This window comes from Dipteris shenzhenensis, chromosome 5 (genome assembly GCF_047967505.1).
Source record: "Dipteris shenzhenensis isolate YYH24624 ecotype China chromosome 5, Dip_SZ_1.0, whole genome shotgun sequence".
Classification (NCBI taxonomy): domain Eukaryota; kingdom Viridiplantae; phylum Streptophyta; class Polypodiopsida; order Gleicheniales; family Dipteridaceae; genus Dipteris; species Dipteris shenzhenensis.
Window position 1 is genome coordinate 58,524,921 of NC_141600.1, and position 21,525 is coordinate 58,546,445.

General features: G+C 43.4%; 1 protein-coding gene across 3 annotated transcripts in view; it reads right to left on the reverse strand.

Annotated features, from left to right (window-relative positions):
• LOC147902243 (tRNA/rRNA methyltransferase (SpoU) family protein) overlaps nt 1–21,525 on the reverse strand; it is a 310,036-nt gene that overhangs the window by 18,288 nt on the left and 270,223 nt on the right. For all 3 annotated transcript variants that reach the window (XR_015541009.1, XR_015541008.1, XM_087374814.1), the window contains exons 29-31: nt 2,385–2,493; nt 2,156–2,224; nt 1,754–2,012 (exon numbers count right to left, since the gene is read on the reverse strand). Coding sequence is in view for 1 of the 3 variants with exons in the window: in XM_087374814.1 (XP_087230940.1) it covers nt 1,754–2,012; nt 2,156–2,224; nt 2,385–2,493 (437 nt within the window). In the remaining 2 variants the exon portion in view is untranslated. The remainder of the gene's footprint in view (nt 1–1,753; nt 2,013–2,155; nt 2,225–2,384; nt 2,494–21,525) is intronic.

The following is a 21,525-nucleotide window of genomic DNA, read 5'->3' on the forward strand; positions in this document are numbered from 1 at the left end:
TCTTGAGCATAGTGATCTTTCTTGCCAACACATGAAATTTGATGTTTATTATATTCAAACCACCATGCATTCTTGGTGAGCAAAGAAAGTCCATTTTGAGTAACCTTAAAGCCTTTTTATGAAGCTTAGTTTTCCAGAAAATCTCCATGGCTTGAGACATGAAAAAAGTGAGATCGCGAGATGACCAATGTAATAGAGGAAGGTAGAACTGGACATAAGCTAGAACAATGGACTGGACAATTCGAAGCCGTACATGCAGGGGCCAAGTGGATATCTTTCAATATTCTAATTTGTCCTGAATTTTGTTTAACACCCATGATATTTGTTGCTTATTTCTGATTTTCCAGCCAATGGGATAGCCCAAATGTCTTACTATGTTTTCTGGATAAATAATTTGGCCGGGCCACAGGATAGCATGCCAGTCACAATGCTTGAGAGGCAAGAGTTTTGATTTCTGAAAATTAATTTTGAGACCAGCTGCCAACCCAAAATCTGAAAGGGTATCCATCAATAGGCGAAGCTCCAAAGGACTGTTCTTTGGCATGAAGAATGAATCATTTGCATAAGCCTGAGCAATGAAAGGTCGTGAACCAGAAATCTGTAGCCCCACTAACTGTCCAGTATCAACCAGATGATCCATATAAAGAAGCAAAGGATGTGAAGCAATGGCATAGAGCAAAGCACTGAGAGGGCGTCCCTGTCGAACTGATCGTTCCAGAGTCCAAGACTCAGACAAATGATTCCCTATAAAGCATTGTGCAGTGGAATCTGAGTAAAGCCAATATATGACATTAACTAGCTTTGGCCCAAAACCAAGTTTAAACATGATTTGAGAGACATAATCCCACTGTACCGTATCAAATGCCTTTGCCACATCCACCTGCATGACCAAAACATCTTGAGCTGAATATTTTGCATATTTCATTGCAATGAGAGTATTAGAGATATTATCATGGATTTGCCTTCTTGGAACAAAACCATATTGCCTTGGATGAAGTCCATCATGAAGGATATCCTTTATCCGATGTACTAACAGTTTAGCAATAAGTTTGTATATAACCGGCATCAAAGTGATGGGCCTCCAGTCATCCATTGTCTCACATAAAGGTTTTTTGGGCACAAGCTTAACCAGACCATGCTTCCAAGCTGAGGGAAGATGTTGATGTTGCCAGGCGACATTAATGAACTTCCACACACACACTAACACACACTTTTTTTTTTTTTTGTAAAACCGAGATACTTATATTATGAAACATTCATTTACATCCAGGCAGTGCTCGAAATAGAGCTACAGCCCTATCCATCAGAAACAGTAAAAGAAAAGTTGAATACAAGAAACATTCAAATCTTCCTCATGTAAGGCATCATATAATGACTGCCTTAACGAGGCTCTGAAAAACTCATAAGGATGCTGAAGAGGAGAATTCAGAAATGCTTGATTGCGCTGCAGCCAGAGGGTCCATAAGGCCCAGTATCTGATCCAGTGGAAGAAGAGAGAATACTGTGACAAAGAAGCTGATAGTTTGCCATACATCCAAAAAAACCTGTAGAACCTGTGTGCTGGAAATCTGAGAGATAAAAAATAGGAGATTCTATCTAGAAGGTCTCTGGAATATGAACACACACACACACACAATGCACACAACTCTTTATTGCACACAAGTCCAATTCTTAAAATTGTTGAACCCTTACCACAATTGAGTATGCAGCTGAGACATGGAAAGCATGCAACCAAAAAATCTGTAACTAAAACCTGATAGTGTGGTCCCGTCTATTTGTCCTTGCTTCTGTCCATTTGTTGCCATAGCCTCTGTGAACCTTAATGATGCAATTTTCCTCTGAAAGTCCAATGTTCCATCACCTGAAGAGTGCAAAGTTTTTCCTGTTGCACATGATGTGGCTTGTTCTTCATCCTCAACGTCGTGTTTTTTTCCTCTTTGATCACATAATTCTTCCCTTTTCAATGCAATTGTGTCAGCTGCTATTGATTCACGCAAGTCTTCTCGTGCCTCCTAGAAATTCTCAGACAAAATAGTACAGGCCATAAGCCAAACCAACAAAATGGAAACCTCTTACTAAAAACAAATAAACAAAGGAAGCTAAATGGAAAAGAAAGAGATGGGCGTAAAACTACTCAAACGTTTGGGTCGCTCACATTTAAGAAGTGAGAAATGTGATCCATGATAGAAGTTGGAGCACATTCAAATTGAATATCACCCATGCCCTGTCAAAGCAAGAGAGAAATAAGGTGAATAGGCACGGAAATCCCTAAGGAGCCTTCTTAATAACTAAGAATCTATTGGGTTACTCAAGGACCCAGTGCTAAGTGTGTCTACAAGCGTTCTTAACAATCAATGTCTAGAACAAGATTACTTTTGTTATACCTTTGATGAGTCATCTTCACCACCACTGCGTAGAGAGAAAATGCCTCTTGGTGTAGCCGCATAAAATGGATCAAATGAGTGTAAGAACTTTTGCACCGAGAGTCTTATCCTGCAAATATGAATTAGGCATTGTTGTGGCCAGCTTTTGATAGCTGAGGAAAACATGCTTCAACATTTAGCACTGCACTACAATATACAAATAACACAAAGTAACCCTAACCCTAAGATGTAAAGTTGTATTTATTCATCTTTCTTAACAGTATAAAATAGTGTATGATTAGTATGTGTGTCCACTTCTCTCCTCTGACTCTCTCCCACCTTCTCCAACAATTTCTATTTCTATAGGATGATAGTTTTGACTTTTAAAAATCCTCAACAATGCCTTGGAATGTTCACCAATGAAGTCTCAATTTATCATGTTTTAAAAGTATCCAAATGATTAAACTAAGGAATGAACCTTGTAGTGCAAGATTTTCTCTTGTTTGGGCTAAAATGGCAAGCATGAAATAGTATGATCTCATAGACCAAAAGTACAAACTTCACATAAAATAAAATGAGAAAAATGACTTGAGATCATCTTCCAGAAATCATAGAGCTTAGAGCATGTAATATCAAAACACATCCAGCATTTTTTGGGAGGAAAAAAATGCATTGACTGTGCTTTAAGATGGACACATCCCACTAGTTGGTGCCACCAGTTGGTCATACATCCATAGGCTTATCCTGGAAATTGGAACCCTTTTATCTATTGCAGTTTCCTGCACTCAACTTTCTCAATCCTTAGCTGTGGACACGTTGGGTATCATCTACCTGACTTCCTAGTTCCCATTTGTGAAAACCAACTGCAGAACCTTGCCTTTCCAATCTTCCTTTTTCTTTCTCACCCTCCTTCCTTGAAGCTCATTCCTGCAGCTTGTGCCTTCCTCCGCATTTTCCCTGCTACTTTTGGCAGCAGCCTAGTTGATCTTGCTGCCTTTTCTTCAAGTCCAGTGGTTTCCCAATGCCTTCTTGAAAACCAGATTCACACTCTGAACAACAAAGGTTCATTCTCTTGTTGCTTCCTTCTGAGAGCCTTGGCATGTTTACAAATTGATCTACTAGCCAAATTCTAATTGCTAAAGAGCCTAATTTTCAGCAATCATAACCTATTTCTCACAAGGACATCATTAGGGAGAGCCATATAGTTTGAGATGCTTTAAAGTGGAGTGGCAGTATCCTAAGCTCCCTGACCTCCTGAGCTTGCCCCCGCCAATCCCCTCGTTGTCTGCTGCCCCCCATGTCTCTCAACTCCCCCCCTCACCCCTTCCTCTGTCCTTACCTGCTATAAAGACACCCATACTGCTCTATCGGTGCCATGTACAGCTCCCAGTCATACCCCTACTTGCCTCTCCAGCTGACCTTCCCCCCTCGTCCTGCCTTCTATCCATCAACACCTATTGTACAGATGCTGTTCAAATCTGTCTCATCCTGCATTTTCCCCTTCCCTTTTCCCCTTGTACTTCACCCTCTCTTGTCTTTTGTGTGCCTCTCCCTAGCCTTTTCCCAGCCTAGCCTTTCCACTCACTATAGAGAGGAGTTACAGATACTTCCATAGCAGGTCTCAGATATGTTCCAGAGACACCACGACTCTCGCTGGCACCCTAGTCAGGCCTACATAGAGCTTAGGCTACTCATGACTGACACATGACATAGATACAGGACACACGACATGAAGTGATAGGATCCACTCATATGGAAAAAACCTATTTTTTTATAGTAGCTCATTGGAGGTATGATAGACACCTCTAGTTTCCCCACCAGGGGTGTACTCTCATGTTGATTTCAGTTCTTCTTGGTCTCATAGGCTTTTTTGACCTTTTGCACAGACATTAATAAACCTTTCTTTCTTTCTTTGTTTCTTTCTCACACTGTTACTCATTCACATAAACACACACATACTATTTTCGTGGAATCCATATGTTTTTATATTACAAAAAGCAGTCCCCACATCAAAAGATCTCATTATATGACAAGAAAGCAGGATAATCAAGGTCCTAAACGTGCAGACAGTTGAACAAGGATTACCATAAAGATGCCCAGAAGAAGTACTTGCCAAGGGACGAATGACCAAAGACCCTATGGTTTCAGTCCTTCCATAGAGTGCATAGTGCCCAATAATGAACCCAAGCACAGAAAACATCATACCCCTGCCTGACAAAGTGAACCCCAAACAGCTAGAACAGTTTGCCAGAGCAAGCACCAGAAACCCGTGCCTAAAGACATCGTTGGAGAAAAAACAAGAAGTCATGAGTTTTAGAGCAATGCCAAAATAGATGAGGCATAAACTTCTGCAAGGATAGACACCTGCAAGACCGCCAACAAGTAGCAGGAGTTATGCCGGTGTGCCAAGATCTATCCAAATGGAAGAACTCAAGCAGATTGCCATAGGAAAATCTTTTGATGAACAGAGAGTCTGCAAGCCCAAATTTGCTGCAACCTTTTTCTCGACCACCTAGAGTACGAGTCATATACTAGATGCAATTTGCATGAGCAAAAACCCAAGTCAGCCAAAATGTTAAAAAAAAAAAGAAAAAAAAGAGACTTCTATTAAGTATTAAAGAAAACCGTTAGAGCAAGCTCCATACGGCATACACCATGCAATGCATGAAAAGCTCAAGAGCCAAAAAGAAAGAATTGGGGCTGATAGTGCCATCTCAATCCAGTAGAGACCTCCGAGAAAAAGGGACAACCCTTCCAAACTCGAAGAAAAACAGTCCTTCTAGAAGAGGCTGCCCATGAAGGGCCCTGCATGCTAGCCCAAATGGCTATCAAAGTGTGAACTGTGTCAGTCCAAATACCCGTGAACACCTGTGAAGGGTGTATCTGGGTGCCATCCAAGGCCTCTGTACATCTGGCTCTCCAAATGTGCCAAGAGGAAATGCTAGCCAAGATCTCCCAAGAGGTGTCCACTGAAGCATGAGAAGCCCTGAAGGGAGTAAGTGGTACATCCTGAAGAAAGCAGGGCTCTATCACCTTGCCGGCGGACCGAGAGTGCCCAAGAAGAAGGCTCACCCTCATAAAACACCTGGGGCCCAGTAAGGGATAACCAAGCGACCGAGCCCCAAGTCATGAAGAAAGGGGAAGTATGAAAAATGCTGAGTATCCTCGCAACCCCTTTCCAAATAGTCCTTGCCTGACTGCAGTCCCAAAGGCAATGTCGCACTGACTCCTCTGCAGAATGACAGCGAGGGCAAGTGGGATCAGCCCCAAAACGTGATCTCCACAGGTTCACTGCAATCCCTCCATGAATAGAAAGCCAAAAGAAAAGAGTGATCTTTCTATTTCGGAGGGATTTCCAGAGCCTCCCCCAGAAATTCCTACGCAAATCTGTAGTGATGAAGAAGCTGTCCCAATGGGGGGCTCTGGAGGGAACCCAACCCCTACTGTTCAGCTGAAATATCCTGGCATTACCAATCGTGAAACGAAAAAAGGGAATTCCCCTCTCTCGGTGCCCATGATCTATCCACTCCCACTCTCCTGGGTCCCACTGCAAGCACCTGATAGCTGCACCTCCATACAACCACAACCTCCAAGATCCCAAGGCCAAAAGCAGAGGGTCAGGGTCTAAGTACCACTCCAAGCCCGCTCCATGGTCCACAAAACCAACAATCATGACAGGCTGAAAGGCAACCTCTAGAAGAATATCATCCGTGGATCTAGAGAGTATACCCCCATCCCCAACGTCAAAGACCAGTGCATCTTCTCCGAGACCTCGAAGAGCGATCACCTATAGAGGAACTGATGTTCTCGAAAAAGCTCCCATCCAAGTGGTGAAAGTAATAGGCAACTCAACTGCCCATTCCACTGGGATGGCTGCATCTATCTGCTGAACCCTGCGTGCTACCCCTCTGAGGTGACTCACGGACTGCAGTCTATGATCCTCAGGTAGCCTGACAAATGCCTTCCAAGTACCTACTGTGTAGGCGGGAACTCTCTCCCATCTAGACCACTGCATGTAATGGGAAGTGCCCAGTGGTCTGCCATGCTCATCAAGTATACTATCGTTCCAAATGACCGGCTGCCTATCAATCTCTTTTAGGGTAGAGGGCGGAACCCTTCGAAGAGTGTTCCTGAAGCTCCCCCAAGCTTTCAGGATGGCAGACATGAGAGGAGAGGTAGGAGATCTGAGAGGGGCTGAAGTAAAGATCCACCTTGGGCTGTCCACCCAATCATCTCCCAAGGTTAGTGTGCAAGCCTGAATGCGTCCAAAAAAGAAATCCTTCCACGGTTCCTGCCCAGGCATGAGTTCCCTCACCACCACCTTACAAAGCAATGCCCTGCACTGCAAGTTGTGTAAGGAATCGGAGTACTGGAAGCTGGCTACCTAGCCATTATATGACCATTTTGGCATAGTCCAATCAACCTTGTTTGCCTATATATAGTTTTATTTTCCCTTGATGATGTTTGCCAAGAGGATATCTTATGTTTCATGTCTACTATCTTGGAGCTTTTCTGGAGGTTACTTCATGAACATAAAGCCCTCATGTCACTTTTTGTGGATCATTGCTACTTGCTGAAGATGCATAGGGTATTGAATATTCTAAATATTCATTTATACATTCTAGCACATAGGGAAAAATTATGCTTCAGTTTATGCATGGTGAACCCACCACTTTATCAAATCCCAGAACCTTTTAGTGGCTTCATTCTGTTCCTCTGTCAATGCAAGCGTACCTACCTTATTGACGGTGAGCACCCAGTTCATTTATAGGCGACGAGTAGCTGTCCACCCTAAAGGGTAACCAAGATGATGCACAAGCTGCGTAGGTGAAACCAATTTCCCAAGCTATAAACTATCATGCCAATCTTTGACATGCTGTGAAAGAAGCTTAGACTTCTGAAAATTCACTTGCAGGCCAGCTGCCAAACCCAATAAAAACAAAGCATGCATGAGGCATGAAAGATCCTCTGAATGTCCTAGGCCCAGGAGTGAAGGAGTCGTCATCAGCATAAGATTGCACAATCGATGGCCTTCTTCCATGTATCTCTAACCCATGCAATGCACCTATACATACTAAGTGATCTATGTATTGAAGCATAGCATATATCAACACACCCAGAGGGCAGCCTTAATCAACTAAATATAAAAGAGTCCATTCATCAATAAAATCACGAGTCAGAATTCCAGCACCATTACTATCTTAATACAACAAATAAATCACATGCTATTTTCCCCCCAAACCCCAATGATTGCCTAGTCTATGAGATGAAGTCCCGTTGTACAATATCAAATGGTATAACAATATCTACTTGCAATAAGAGAACATTCTTCCCAATGTACTTTGCATATTCAATCTCCACAGAGGCATGTCACCGAATTTTATATGTTTGAGTCAGCTCTAGGGCACAGTGGGGTGGAGGAGGAGGAGCTAGCTGATATGAGGGCTGCATGGAGCAGTAGAAAGCGCCAACACGATGCTACCGAGCAAGGGATGTAGAGACCACACACGACACAAAGAGTGGCCAGAGCACACACGATCGAGGTTCGGCCTATCTCAACCCTCCTTAGAGGGGTCCGCCAGAGATGAGGCATCACTCTTGACGTGGCCCATCGGATCTAGAGATCAAGGAGACCACATCCCCACCACAGCATGAGGCAGCTCGACAAATGCAAATTCGAGATATCCTCGCAGCTCATCAGAGAGCCACCACGGTGCCGGGTTTCGGCTTCTAAGTCTCAACTCTTCGGCTTCTGAGTCTCAGCTCTGAGCTTGTACTTGACTTTTGAGTTTTGTCTTTTGAGCATTTGATTAGTTTAGTATAGTACGCAGCAAGGGCCCTAGTGCACCCTTTGCTTCAGCCCTTTGAGGCTTGTATTAGTTCTTTTCCTTGGTGCACTGTGTCCCATAGGCCCACGAGGCCTCCCGATCTCTCTCTCTCTCATCATCATCATCGTCGGCATCATCATAACCATCATCATCATCATCATCGTCAGCAACAAGACATCAGGATGGATGAGGCTGAGATTGATATATATATATAGTCGGGATATGACTATGTTGTACTTAGGACTTATTACTGCCATTTTGCTTTTTTTTGCATTTTGCATTGGTGTGGATGCTCATTTAGTAGCTCCACTACCACAGCTCATTGTATTAGGTTTTTCACAGTCTCATAGACCCATCGGTCTTCCGAAGACTTTAATGAACTTTCTTTCTTTTTCTTTCTTTCTTTCTTTCTCTCTTCTTTCTCTATCTAAACCCTAGCTGAGCTGAACCCCCAGCCTAGCCGGGGGGTTAGTTCAGCCAGGGAGTAGCAGCAGACATGGCCAGCAAGGAATGGCCTCTCCTATCCTAGAATTCCCCTCCCTCAAACCCAGCAACCTCAGCCAGCAAGGCCCGATATGCCAAAGTTGCAACGATGACACCCTCTCTGAATGCGCAGGCCCGATATGCCAAAGCCAAGGCACCCTCTTCGTATGCGCTCACAGACCTATGAGGAGGTCTGGACCAACCCATGGCACCATGAGCAGATTTTTTATCTATAGCAACAAGTAACATAGTTAAAGATGCAACACGCAGATGCAATAGCTGGAATTCAGGTTCTTGAAGGACATGGCAAGTAGGCAGTAATTGATGAGGCTATAAAGTCTAGCAAGGCTTCCCCTCACCCCCCCAGCTAATCTCTATAGTCAAAAATCTAGTTCACACTGAAGTACAAACTGCTAAGAAGGAAATGATTGTGGAGTTTGATACCAAAGTAAATAAAGCTGACATTCACGAAGAGGTTAAACAACATGCAGCTAGATGTGATAATGCCTTGAAGATAAGAATAGGCGGACTTCTGAAGGATGGTATAAAGCACTGACACTATAGCACATGTCAAGCAGCCATGTCTAACATTGATTGCACGGTTGACAACAGTGATGATGCCACTGATGATGATGAAGCCAGACCAACTCAAATCTCACAATCTAAAGGTCATCCTATCATTACGCTCAACTCATGAGATCTACGTATCAAGCTTCTCTGACAATCTTACAAGTTGAAAGAGACTAAGATATGGATAGCTGAGGAACTTAGACAAGCTCTCAATCGGAAAATAAGGCAACGGAACTAGCTAAGGTCAAGGCTGCTAGGAAGGATGGAAAATGGGTAGTATATAATGGAGGCATAGAAATCATTAAGGAGTTTAAATCTAAGCCAAAAGACTCTCAGTCTTATACTGATATATGGCTGATTATGTTTTTCCAAGCTATAACCTAGGTAATCTAAATAATTGGAGCTGCTCTTTGCACTCCCTGGGAGCTGCCATGTGCCCTCCCTAAGCAAATGTACTAGAGAGGTTCATTTGCTGTCCCATAGACCTATTGGTCTTTCGTGGATGTTAATAGACTGTGTGTGTGTGTGTGTGTGTGCGCGTGCGTGCGTGGTGTGTGTGTGTGTAATGTGTGCATCTTCTGCTCCCTACCGTCTGCTCCCTGCACTTCTTCTTCCTATACTCTGGTTTGTCACTGTTATCAGCTTAGGTGTGTGTGTGTGTGTGTGTGTGAGTGTGAATGTGAAGGTGAAAGTGAAAGTGAAAGAGCGAACGTGGAGCAACGAGGAGGTTTGTGATGTGCGATACGTGACTGCTCGGTAGCCAACGAGAGACGTAGAGACGCAGATTATCAACAGGGAGTCAAACAACGTGACCAACGTTCATGGTAGCGGGAAATTGGTTATAAGTGTAGAGAAGAAGAAGTCGCTGACAGAAGCCATCTTCGTTGATTCGAAGAAATTCTCTGAGAGAAGAAGGATAGCGTGATTTCAGTGAGATGTACACCGTTCTGCATTTCATCCTCGCCAGGAACCCTGCGCAGCTTTCGTCCGTACATCTGTACGGTCGCCGTACGGCGTTCGTACGTCTGTGCGATTCCGTACCAACTCAGTTTTCCCGTACAGTCAGACTCCCTCCCGTTCAGCCCGTATATACTACATCTGTACGGTCGCCATACGGCGTCCGTACGTCTGTACGATTCCGTACCAACTCAGTTTTCCCGTACAGTCAGACTCCCCCCTATGCAGCCCGTATATACTTCAGCACAGCTCATCGTCGTCCGTACAGTCTAGTACCTCTTGCCGTACAAGTTTTGGGGGTTTTTTTACTCCGGTGTCTTCCCTAGCAGTCCTGTGTCTTCCGCCAAAATCTTACCTATCCCTCTGCTCTCTCCTTACCAGCTATACTCTTCTTCTCCTCTCTTGTGGGCTTCCTGTGGATATTTCTTTGGGACTGGTTTTTTTGGCTTTCACTACCCTTTTACAGGTACTTCATTCCCAAGCTCCCTTTCTTACAAAGTCATGGCAGAGTATTCATATGAAAAAACGTTTCAAAAGGAGCGCTCGGCTCCCTGCAAGAAGCAAAAGCAGGTTGAGGGTCAGCATGACCCGATGCATGATACTCTTGAGGCTCAACTGGTATATGATGTAATGCATTAAGGATTTGTAGATACGAGAAAAGAGTGGAAAGACTCGGTTCCTTCAGTTGGCCTCATGGTTGAGGTCGATGAAATTGTGGATCCAGTCAGAGAATATGCCAAGAATGCAGTCATATTATTTTTTCCAGGCCGGATGCCACTTGCTGCAGAGATAGGCAACTGGCTGACACGCACATTGGCTGGCTCTTTTGTTCGTAAAGTGCACTATGCAGCCAGGGGCTTTTTTGAGGTTATCATGGTGGATGAGATCCACAGACAAATGCTTTTGGAACATTCACCTCTCTTTTTTGGGCAGCAAATGGTCCATGTCTTGCCATGGTCTCCCACAAGGGACTTTCAGGCTTTAATCTGACACAGATGCCCGGTTTGGGTTGAAGTTGTTGATTTCCCACAATGTATGGCCTCACTTTTGCCTAAAATTGCAGCATCTTTAGGTAAAGTGGTCTGCCCACCACGGCCAAATGGCAACTCAAACAGATTTTGCATTCTCTGGGATACTGATAATCCCACACCGGACTCTTATTCAGTCACGGTGAATAATGTGAACATGGGAAGTGCTTTTTATAAACTCAAATGGGGTTTATTTGCAGGGGCCTGTTTTGAGTGCAAAAAGTTTGGACACATGGCTTCACAGTGTCCAATGAATCAACATAAAATGCCTCGTGCCACTTTGCCAGTTCACATGCCTACTAAAGATGCTCCTACTCCAGTTGCCAACAAAAATAAAAGCAGTAGACAGCCTTCTGGGAGTCAGGATAAAGGCAAAGCTCCAGTGGCTCCCAATGGGAATCTCACTTCACATCCACCTCCTGCTATTCAATCCTCGACCAAAGGACAGCAACCTTCAACTGATGGCTGGCAAAGTCCAAGAAAAGTTATTTCTGCTCGAAGAATTCCACCCCCCCGCACTTGGAATGGTGCATCTTCTAGCAGAAATACCCCAGAGATAAATACAGGAATTGGGATTACATGGGCTGCAGTAACAGCCAGCAGAACACTCTTCCCTGAAGAAGAGGTTGCTGCTTTGCTGTCTACTTCTCAGGCGGCTACTTCTTCTCAGGGGCGAGGCCTCGACCCTGAGATAGAAATGCAAGGCTGACCTCATAAATTTTGCTGCTGTACATAGTTGTTACATTACTATAAATACCTATATATATGACTGCTCACATCAAATGTTTTACACTCAATGTCCAGGGCATGTGTGACAGTAGGAAATGGAAATCTGTGTGGCTGTACATCAACAGATTTCAGCCTGACATGGTGGCATTACAAGAACACAACTAACATATTTATGCAGGCAAGACAGGACACTACTGTGGATATGATATTTTCCATGCTGGGGAGCACTCTTTCTCAGGCGTTGTCCTTCTGATCAAACATGAGCTTCAAGCTGGTAACAGATTTACTGAGTTTGTTTCTCCTATTGTCTTCTTGCAAAAAGCCTCAATGCTGGAAATGTCTTTTTCAGATGTTGAATTGGATGAAGCTCTTAGGCATTTGGGTAAACATAAATCCCCTGGCTGGGATGGTCTGACGGTTGAATTTTTTGAAGCCTTTTGGCCTGAATTGAAGGGTCCAATTCTGCAGTTTATAAATGTAGCCTGGCAGCATCAACATCTTCCCTCAGCTTGGAAGCATGGTCTGGTTAAGCTTGTGCCCAAAAAACCTCTATGTGAGACTCCGGATGACTGGAGGCCCATCACTTTGATGCCGGTTATATACAAACTGATTGCCAAAATGTTGGTACATCGGATAAAGGATATCCTTCATGAAGGACTTCATCCCAGGCAATATGGTTTTGTTCCTAGACGGCACATACATGACAATATCTCTAACACTATCATCGCAATGGAATATGCAAAATATTCAGATCAAGATGTGTTGGTCATGCAGGTGGATGTGGCAAAGGCATTCGATACAGTACAGTGGGATTATGTTTCTCAAATCATGTTAAAACTTGGTTTTGGGCCAAAGCTAGTTAATGTCATATATTGGCTTTACTCAGATTCCACTGCACAATGCTTTATAGGGAATCATTTGTCTGAGTCTTGGCCTCTCGAACGCTCAGTTCGATAGGGATGCCCTCTCAGTGCTTTGCTTTATGCCATTGCTTCACATCCTTTGCTACTTTATATGGATCACATGGTTGATACTGGACAGCTAGAGGGGCTTCAGATTTCTGGTTCACGACCCTTCATTGCACAGGCCTATGTAGATGACTCATTCTTCATGCCAAAGAATAGTCCTTTGGAGATTCGCCTCTTGATGGATACCCTTTCAGAATTTGGGTTAGCAGCTGGTCTTAAAATTAATTTTCAGAAATCAAAACTCTTGCCTCTCAAGCATTGTGACTGGCATGCTATCTTGTGGCCAGGCCAGATTGTTTATCCGGAAAACATAGTAAGACATTTGGGCTATTCCATTGGCTGGAAAATCAGCAATAAGCAACAAATGTCCTAGGTGGCAAACAAAATTTAGAACAAATTAGAATATTGGAAGATCTCCACTTGGCCTCTGCATGTACGGCTTCGAATTGTCCAGTCTATTGTTCTAGCTTATGTCCAGTTTCTATCTTCCTCTATTACATTGGTCATCTCGAGATCTCACTTCCTTTATGTCTCAAGCCATGGAGATTTTTTGGAAAACTAAGCTTCATAAAAAAGCTTTACGGCTGCTCAAAATGGACTTGCTTTGCTCACCAAGAATGCATGGTGGTTTGAATATAATAAACATCAAATTTCATGTGTTGGCAAGAAAGATCACTATGCTCAAGACATTTTTTGAACAAGAGCAGCCTTGGTCTATCATGTTGGCAATTTTGTGTGGACAGATGAGCACTAATGCTTATGAACACTGGCTAGTTGATCCATCGGAAGTAGTGCTTGGCAAATTGCAAGGTAAAATCCCTGGTTGTCCATTTTCTAATTCCTTGATTTAGGACTGGAAGCAAGTACTTTGTCGCATGAAATGGTCTCCCCATCCTGCTTCTTTAGCTTCCTCACTCAGACTGGAAAGTATTCATTGGAGTGCTGTGTTTTCCTCTCCCCTTGCTGTTCAACAACCCATCAGAGCTTACAATCTTATGAAAATGGGTATCCGGTTCATTGATGATGTGGTAGATATGCAAGGAAATATTCTCACTTTTCCAGTAGCATGTCGACAATACAATCTGGGGATGCATCATAGACCTATTTGGAAAGCTATTGCTGATCTATTACTCCCTCTAGTTCCGATTCCGACATTGAATGTCAGAGACAGGCTTCAAGATTGGCACCTTTGGTCTTCAAATACAAGCATATCCTCTAGGCCTTTGGATTTATTGACTTCTATACAGGCTTATCGATTGATATTACCTCCTCCCTGGATTGCCCATCATGCTAATTCTCTATGGCATTTGAACAAGTCATTAGCCTGGTGGAAAGGAAGATTGCGATTGATATGGAAGTTGAAAATGCCTTTGAAGCAACGACTCTTTCTATGGCGATGTATTGTTGGTATTCTTCCAGTAGGGGTGAAATTGGCTCAAAGAAGGATAGCTTCGCCTCTTTGTCCAAGATGTCATCTTACATCTGAGAGTATTCCGCATTTACTGTGGTTTTGTTCATATTCCAGAGACCTTCTAGACAGAATCTCCTATTTCTTATCTCTCAGATTCCTAGCTCACAGGTTCTACAGGTTTTTCTGGATATATGGCAAACTATCAGCTTCTTTGTCACAGTATTCTCTTTTCTTCCACTGGATCAGATACTGGGCCTTATGGACCCTCTGGTTACAGTGCAATCAAGCATATCTGAATTCTCCACTTCAGCAGCCATATGACTTCTTCCGAGCCTCATTGCGGCAGTCTTTATATGATGCCTTACATGAGGAAGATTTGGATGTTTCTTGTATTCAGCTTTTCTTTTACTGCTTTTGATGGATAGGGCTTTGGCTCTCTTTTGAGCTCTGCCCAGATGTAAATGAATGTTTCATAATATAAGTATCTTGGTTTCACAAAAAAAAAGTGTGTGTGTGTGGTGTGTATGGATGATGCTTTGAGTCATTTACGTAAAGGCAGCTCTCCTGGTTGGGATGGATTGACTGTTGAAATTTTCCGTGCATTTTGGGGTGATCTCAAGAACACTCTTCTTCTTATGATCAATCATGCTTGGGCAGAACAATCTCTTCCTCCTCCTTGGAAACATGGCCTTGTCAAATTGATCCCCAAAAAAAGGTTGTGTGAGACAATGGCTGATTGGCGGCCCATATCTCTTATGCCAGTCATTTACAAACTCATTGCCAAAATGATTGTCCTCAGGGTTTGATTTATCTTGCAAGCAGGACTTCATCCCAGGCAGTATGGGTTTGTTTCCAGAAGGCAGATTACTCACAATATCTCCAATGCTTTGCTTGCAATTGAGTATGCCAAATATTCTAAACAAGATGTTCTCATTCTGCAAGTGGACATTGCGAAAGCATTTGATACTGTCCATTGGGATTTTATCTCTCAGACTATGCATAAATTGGGATTTGGCCCTCGGCTGGTCCATATTATTTACTGGTTCTATTCTCATGCCACTGCGCAGTGTTTGCTTGGTGGTGGGTTGTCAAGAACCTGCACTATGACCCGCTCAGTGAGACAGGGTTGCCCTCTTAGTTCGCTACTATATGCCATTGCTACTCATCCGTTATTGTTGCATATGGACCATCTTGCAGATACAAGGCAGCTTCATGGCTTGCAAATTCCAGGGGCACAACCATTTCTTGCACAGGCATATGCTGATGATTCATATTTCATGCCCAGGAATTCTCAAAGTCACCTCTCTCATTTGATGCATACTCTGAATGATTTTGGCATAGCTGCTGGACTGCATATTAACTTTCAGAAATCGAATCTTCTAGCATTGAAAGAAGCTGATTGGCATGCACTTCTCTGGCCAGGCCAAATTATTTCTTCCCATACTATTGTGAGGCATTTAGGTTATCCCATTGGCTGGAATATTACCCCTCAACAACAGCTCAAATGGGTGCTTCAAAAGATTAACAAGAAGCGAATACTGGCATTTGTCCACTTGGCCTCTACATGTTCGACTTCGGATAGTACAATCTATCATTATGGCATATGAGCAATTTTATTTGCCTCTTCTTCCCTCGTCTTTTAAGCATTTGGCTTTCTATATGTCCCAGGCTATGGAGATATTTTGGAAAAGCAAATCTCACAAAAAGGCTTTGCGACTACTTCCCATGCAGTCTGTTTGTTCTCCTAAGACTCATGGGGGACTGAATATTCTCAATCTTCAGTTTCATATGTTGGCAAGAAAGAGCACTATGATGGCTGATTTTTCTCAGCAAAAACAGCCATGGGCTATTATGTTAGCAGCTATGTGTGGAAACATGACGTCCCATGCATATGGGCATTGGATTACAGATCACTGGGAAGCAGTCATGACCACATTTCAGGGGAAAATTCCTGGTTGTCCTGTTTCTACTGCTTTTATTCATGATTGGAAGAGAATTCTCTCTTATGCTAAATGGTCAAGTGCTTCTTCCCATCATGGTAATTCTCTTCGCTTGGAAAGCATCCATTGGAGCAAGGTGTTTGAATCGCCTCTTGCTTTACAGGCACCTATTAAAGCATATAATCTTATGAAATTGGGCATAAGATTTGTCGGAGATGTTGTGGATCAACATAGTTATGTGCTTTCATTTCCACAAGCTTGCAGGACATTCCCCTTGGGTCTGCATCATAGGCCCATTTGGAGAATACTTACAGTTATGTTGCAGCCATTTGTTCCTGTTCCTCCACTGTTTGTACAGGACAGATTACTGGACTGGAATCTGACTTCCTTATCTCCCGCTACCTATTCGCTTTCAATGCATAATCTGGCCTCCTCGATGGTCTAAAGATTTCTTCTTCCACCGCCATGGATTGATAAGCATGCCAACACTCTTTGGAATTTGGATAGGCCTTTATCTTGGTGGCAATCACAACTCAAGAAAATTTGGAAAGCTAAATTGCCATTGAAACAGAGGCTTTTCTTTTGGAGATGTATAGTGGGAGCTTTTTCCATTGGGGTGAAATTGGCAGTACGTCGCATTACTTCCTCTTCCTGCCCCCGTTGCTCTCATCACCGTGAGACAGTTCCCCATTTGTTATGGCCTTGCCCGCACTCTCGGATATTGATCACTCATGTCTCTCATTTGCTGCGGCTTCGGTTTCCCTCTATCAAATTCGGGAAACTCTTCTGGATATTTGGATGCTTCTCATCTCAGATGTCTCCATTCCTCCTTTTCTTTCACTGGGCTCGTTTTTGGGTACTATGGGCTATTTGGACACAGAGATTGCATTCTAGAATGGGACAACAGTTTCCTCAGGCATATGCTTTCTTCAAAATGTCCCTCAAGCAATCTTTATATGATAGTTATGCTGCAAGGGACTTGGATGCTACTAGTCTTGAAGTGTTTTCTGACTGTTTTTGAGTTCTTCCATTAGGCTCTTTTTTGGAGTCTAATGTCATGTACATTGATTTCATGTTAATAATATAGTTACTAGTTTCACAACAAAAAGTGTGTGTGGTGTGTGTGTATGTGTAGTGTGTGTGAGAGAGGTGCTAGCTGAGAGCCTCGCCAAGACCTCCTTGCAGGCCCCCCCCTCTGTCCGTACGCCCGTACGGTCGCCGTACGGTTTTTCCGGACAGCCGTACCAGCAGCTATGGTAGGGTTGACATCTCTGCGCAGATCTGCGCGCAGGCCCGTACAGCTCTCTGACCTCTTTTTTCCGTACGCACGTACAGTTTCTGTCAGTCCCTCCGTACAACGCAGTCTTTTCAGCGCCCGTCAGCTTCCCCGTACAACCCAGCCTCTTCCGTACAATTCCGTTGCTATTCTCATGCAGTCCATCTTTGTCCATACAGAATTTTCCGTACAGTCTCCTTGCTGTCCCGTACAGTCTATCCTGTACCATCTCTTCCGTACAGTTTATTTTGTACAGTCTCTGCCGTACATTTCTGGGTTTTTTTTCCCCTGTGCTTTCCCGTACAATTTCTCTGTCTAGTTTATCTTTCACTCTATTTCTCTCCGTACAGCTCTTTCTTGCCTTGCCATATTTCAATCATGGCTTCAGGTTCCGATGTCTGTACATATGCTAGAAAAGAAAGACCCGCAGATGCCAAGCGCCGTCCTTCACAGCCCACATCACAAGATGATGAGCTTACTATGGAAGCTCAATATGTGTTTGATACACTTAAGGATGACTTTCAGCAGTCATGACAAGAATGGGGCAAACCAGTTCCAGAGGTCACATACAAATTGAAATTGCCATCCCTCGTGAATCCTCTCAGGAAGCTATCTCAAACCGTGGTAATAATTTTCTTTCCAGGAAGAATCCCAGCAGCCAGTGATGTTGCACAGTGGATCAAGTCCATCCTTGGAGAATGCTTTGTAGAGGGTGTCTATTTTGCATCTAGAGGCTTTTATGAGGTACACTTATCGAATGCCTTGTGCAAGTAGAGGCTACTTGAGCTTTCTCCCCTCTTCTATGGAAAGCAGATGGTACATGCTATGCCTTGGTCCCCAAATAAGGATTACCAAAGTCTTATACGACATCATTGTCCTGTATGGGTTGAGGTTGTTAACTTCCCGGATTATATGCATGAAGAATTGCCTGGACTGGCTGCTTCTTTGGGACAGGTCATTTGTCCTTCACGCCCCATGGGAAATCGTAACAGATTTTGCATCCTCTGGGACACTGACACACCTACCCCTCCTTCTATTGCAGTAGAAGTTGAGGGTGTGCAATTGGGGAAAAAGTATTTTGAATTGAAATGGGGTGTGTTTGCAGGAGCTTGCTTTGCCTGCCACAAGTTTGGGCATCTAGCCTCTGAATGCCCAATGGTTCTGCATCAACCCCCTCCTAATGCCTTGCCGCCCCAAACACGGGAAAAGAATGAGAATTTGCAAGTTAAGGCAGCAAATAGAAATGGAGCAAAGAATGCTAAACCAATTAATCAGGTGCAATCCCTTGCTGGAAAAGGAAAAGAAAAAGAAAAAAAGAAGATGAAGGAATCTGGGGGAACAGATCGGGATGGGTTTCAACAGCCTAAGAAGGTGGTTGTATTGAGGCAACGCCCCTTTCAATCTCGTCAATGGGATGCTTCTTCTCCCTCACCAGGACAGGCTTTCACTTCAGCTCCTGTCCTTCAAAATTGGGTGGGGGTTTTGGAGAAGGGCATCCCCATATGTGATTCTGAAGAAGGGGAGAATGCTATATCTTTCATGGATCAAGAAGGCATGCAGCCCATGCAAGCAGAGGCTTTGCCTCTCTGATATCTTGTTTCATACTTATACTTTTCTGTATATATCTCTTTCATGCATCAAACACTTAAGTGCTTTACATACAATGTACAGAGCCTCTGCAATGTCTCAAAGTGGAGGCTTTTCTTATGTACATAAAATGCAGCCAGATATTGTTTGTTTGCAAGAGCATAATCAACACTCTAAGGCTGGTCATCATGATTACTTTGGCGGCTATGATATATATTATGCTGGTACCACTACCTATTCAGGAGTACGCATAATGGTTAGACATGAGCTGGAGCCTCAGTTAGCTTTCAATGACAGCAGTGGCAGATGGATGGTCATACAATGTAATGTCAATGGTGATATTCTTGAGTTAGCATCAGTCTATGCCTCCCGGACCTCTGCCATGAGGCCTTCTTTATGGGATTCTTTAAGCAAATATCCAGGGAAATCTAATGCATTTATCTGTGGAGATTTTAATAATTCCCCTCTCCCGAGAGATAACACCACTTCAAGATCTCACATGCTATCATCGGAAAGGCAGAAATGGGATAGCATGCTTCTTTCTGTGCAGGCTGAAGATTTATGGCTGCTTCTCCAAGGGTCAATGCCTGGATATACTTTTCATCATAATGCATTTACTACATACTGGGCAAGGCTTGACAGATGGTATTTGTTTTATCCACAACAATATGCAGATTTTAGCCCTCATCTCCTCATAGATTTCTCACTGGGCTTGTCAGATCATGCCCCATTATGGATAAATCTGCAACTTGGTATGCCACTGGATGATTTGCCAACTCTTTCCAGTAGATTGCTGCATGTTAATCAGGCTTATCTCCGACATCAATATTTCCAGCAAATGATCAGATTTGCAATTCATCCCTTGCCTTTGCATGCCCAGGAGGACATGGATTATGCTTGGGACAGTTTTGTCTCTCGTATACAGAATGTCATTAGGGCATATGAAAACTGGCATATGGCTAAATGGAGGAATGAGGTCAAATGGGCAAAAAGGACAGCACAACACATTTAAGGCCTCTCTCTGAATCAGAAAATGATTCCCTTTCACATGCTCAGATCAAACTGACTGATAATGATCAGAGGAAATTGCACAAATGGCAGATTAGACCAAGAATGAAGCCCCTCATGGATAAGGGCTGCTCATCAAAAGCCTTCTTCCAGGGCCTGCATGCTACTTGAAAGAAAAACTCATGTCTAAGGGTAAGGAAGCTACATGGCTCTTGGACGCACTCTTTCTCTGATCTCCAAGATGAATGCAAAAATTACTTCCAGAAATTGTTCTCTACCCCTTGCTCCCCATCAAATCAAATGACTGATGCGAGGACTAAATTTCTTCAATATGTTTCTGAGATAGTGGAAAGGGATGATGCTCTTACATTGGAGAGACCTTTTACTGACATAGAACTTGATAATGCATTGTCCCACCTCAGCAAATACAAGTCCCCTGGCTGGGATGGTCTTACGGTGGAATTTTATATTTCTTTCTGGGATGATTTGAAAGATGTCCTTTTACAAATGATCAATGTTGCCTGGCAAGAAAATCACTTGCCGCACCTTTGGAAGCATGGCATAATCAAACTTGTGCCCAAAAAACATCTGTGTGACCATATGTCAGATTGGAGGCCTATTACTTTGATGCCTGTAGTTTACAAACTCATTGCCAAAAGTGTATAGGCTTCATGGGATACTGAATGCGGGCCTTCATCCTCATCAGTATGGGTTTGTGCCGCGAAGAAAAATCCATGACAATATCTCCAATGCATTGACTGCAATTGAATATGCTTAGTACTCGCATCAAGATGTGCTCATATTGCAGGTAGATATCACTAAGGCATTTGACACTGTTCAATGGGATTTTATCTCTCAAATCATGACAAAGTTGGGCTTTAGTCCCAAGATAGCAACTGCAATTTATTGGCTTTATTCTGGCTCTACTTCTCAGTGCATTCTTGGGGGTCATCTATCTCGGTCATGGACATTGGGTAGATTGTTAGACAGGGCTGCCCTCTTAGTGCTCTCTTCTATGGCATTGCGACCCATCCCCTCTTGATGTATCTTGATCATCTTACAAACACAGGACAGATGACTGGTCTTAAAATCCCTAGGGCTGCATCTTTTTTGGCACAAACATATGCTGATGATTCCTTCTTTATGCCACAAAACTCTCCCCAGGAAGTTCACATGCTAATGACCACACTATCATTGTATGGATTAGCAGCGGGATTGCATGTCAACTTTGACAAATCTAAATTGCTTCCCCTGAAACAATGTGACTGGCATTCTATTCTCTGGCCAGGTCAGATAGTGCATTCCAAAGATGTAGTCAGGCATTTGGGATATCCTATAGGATGGCATATCACTAGGAAGCATCAGTAAAAATGGATC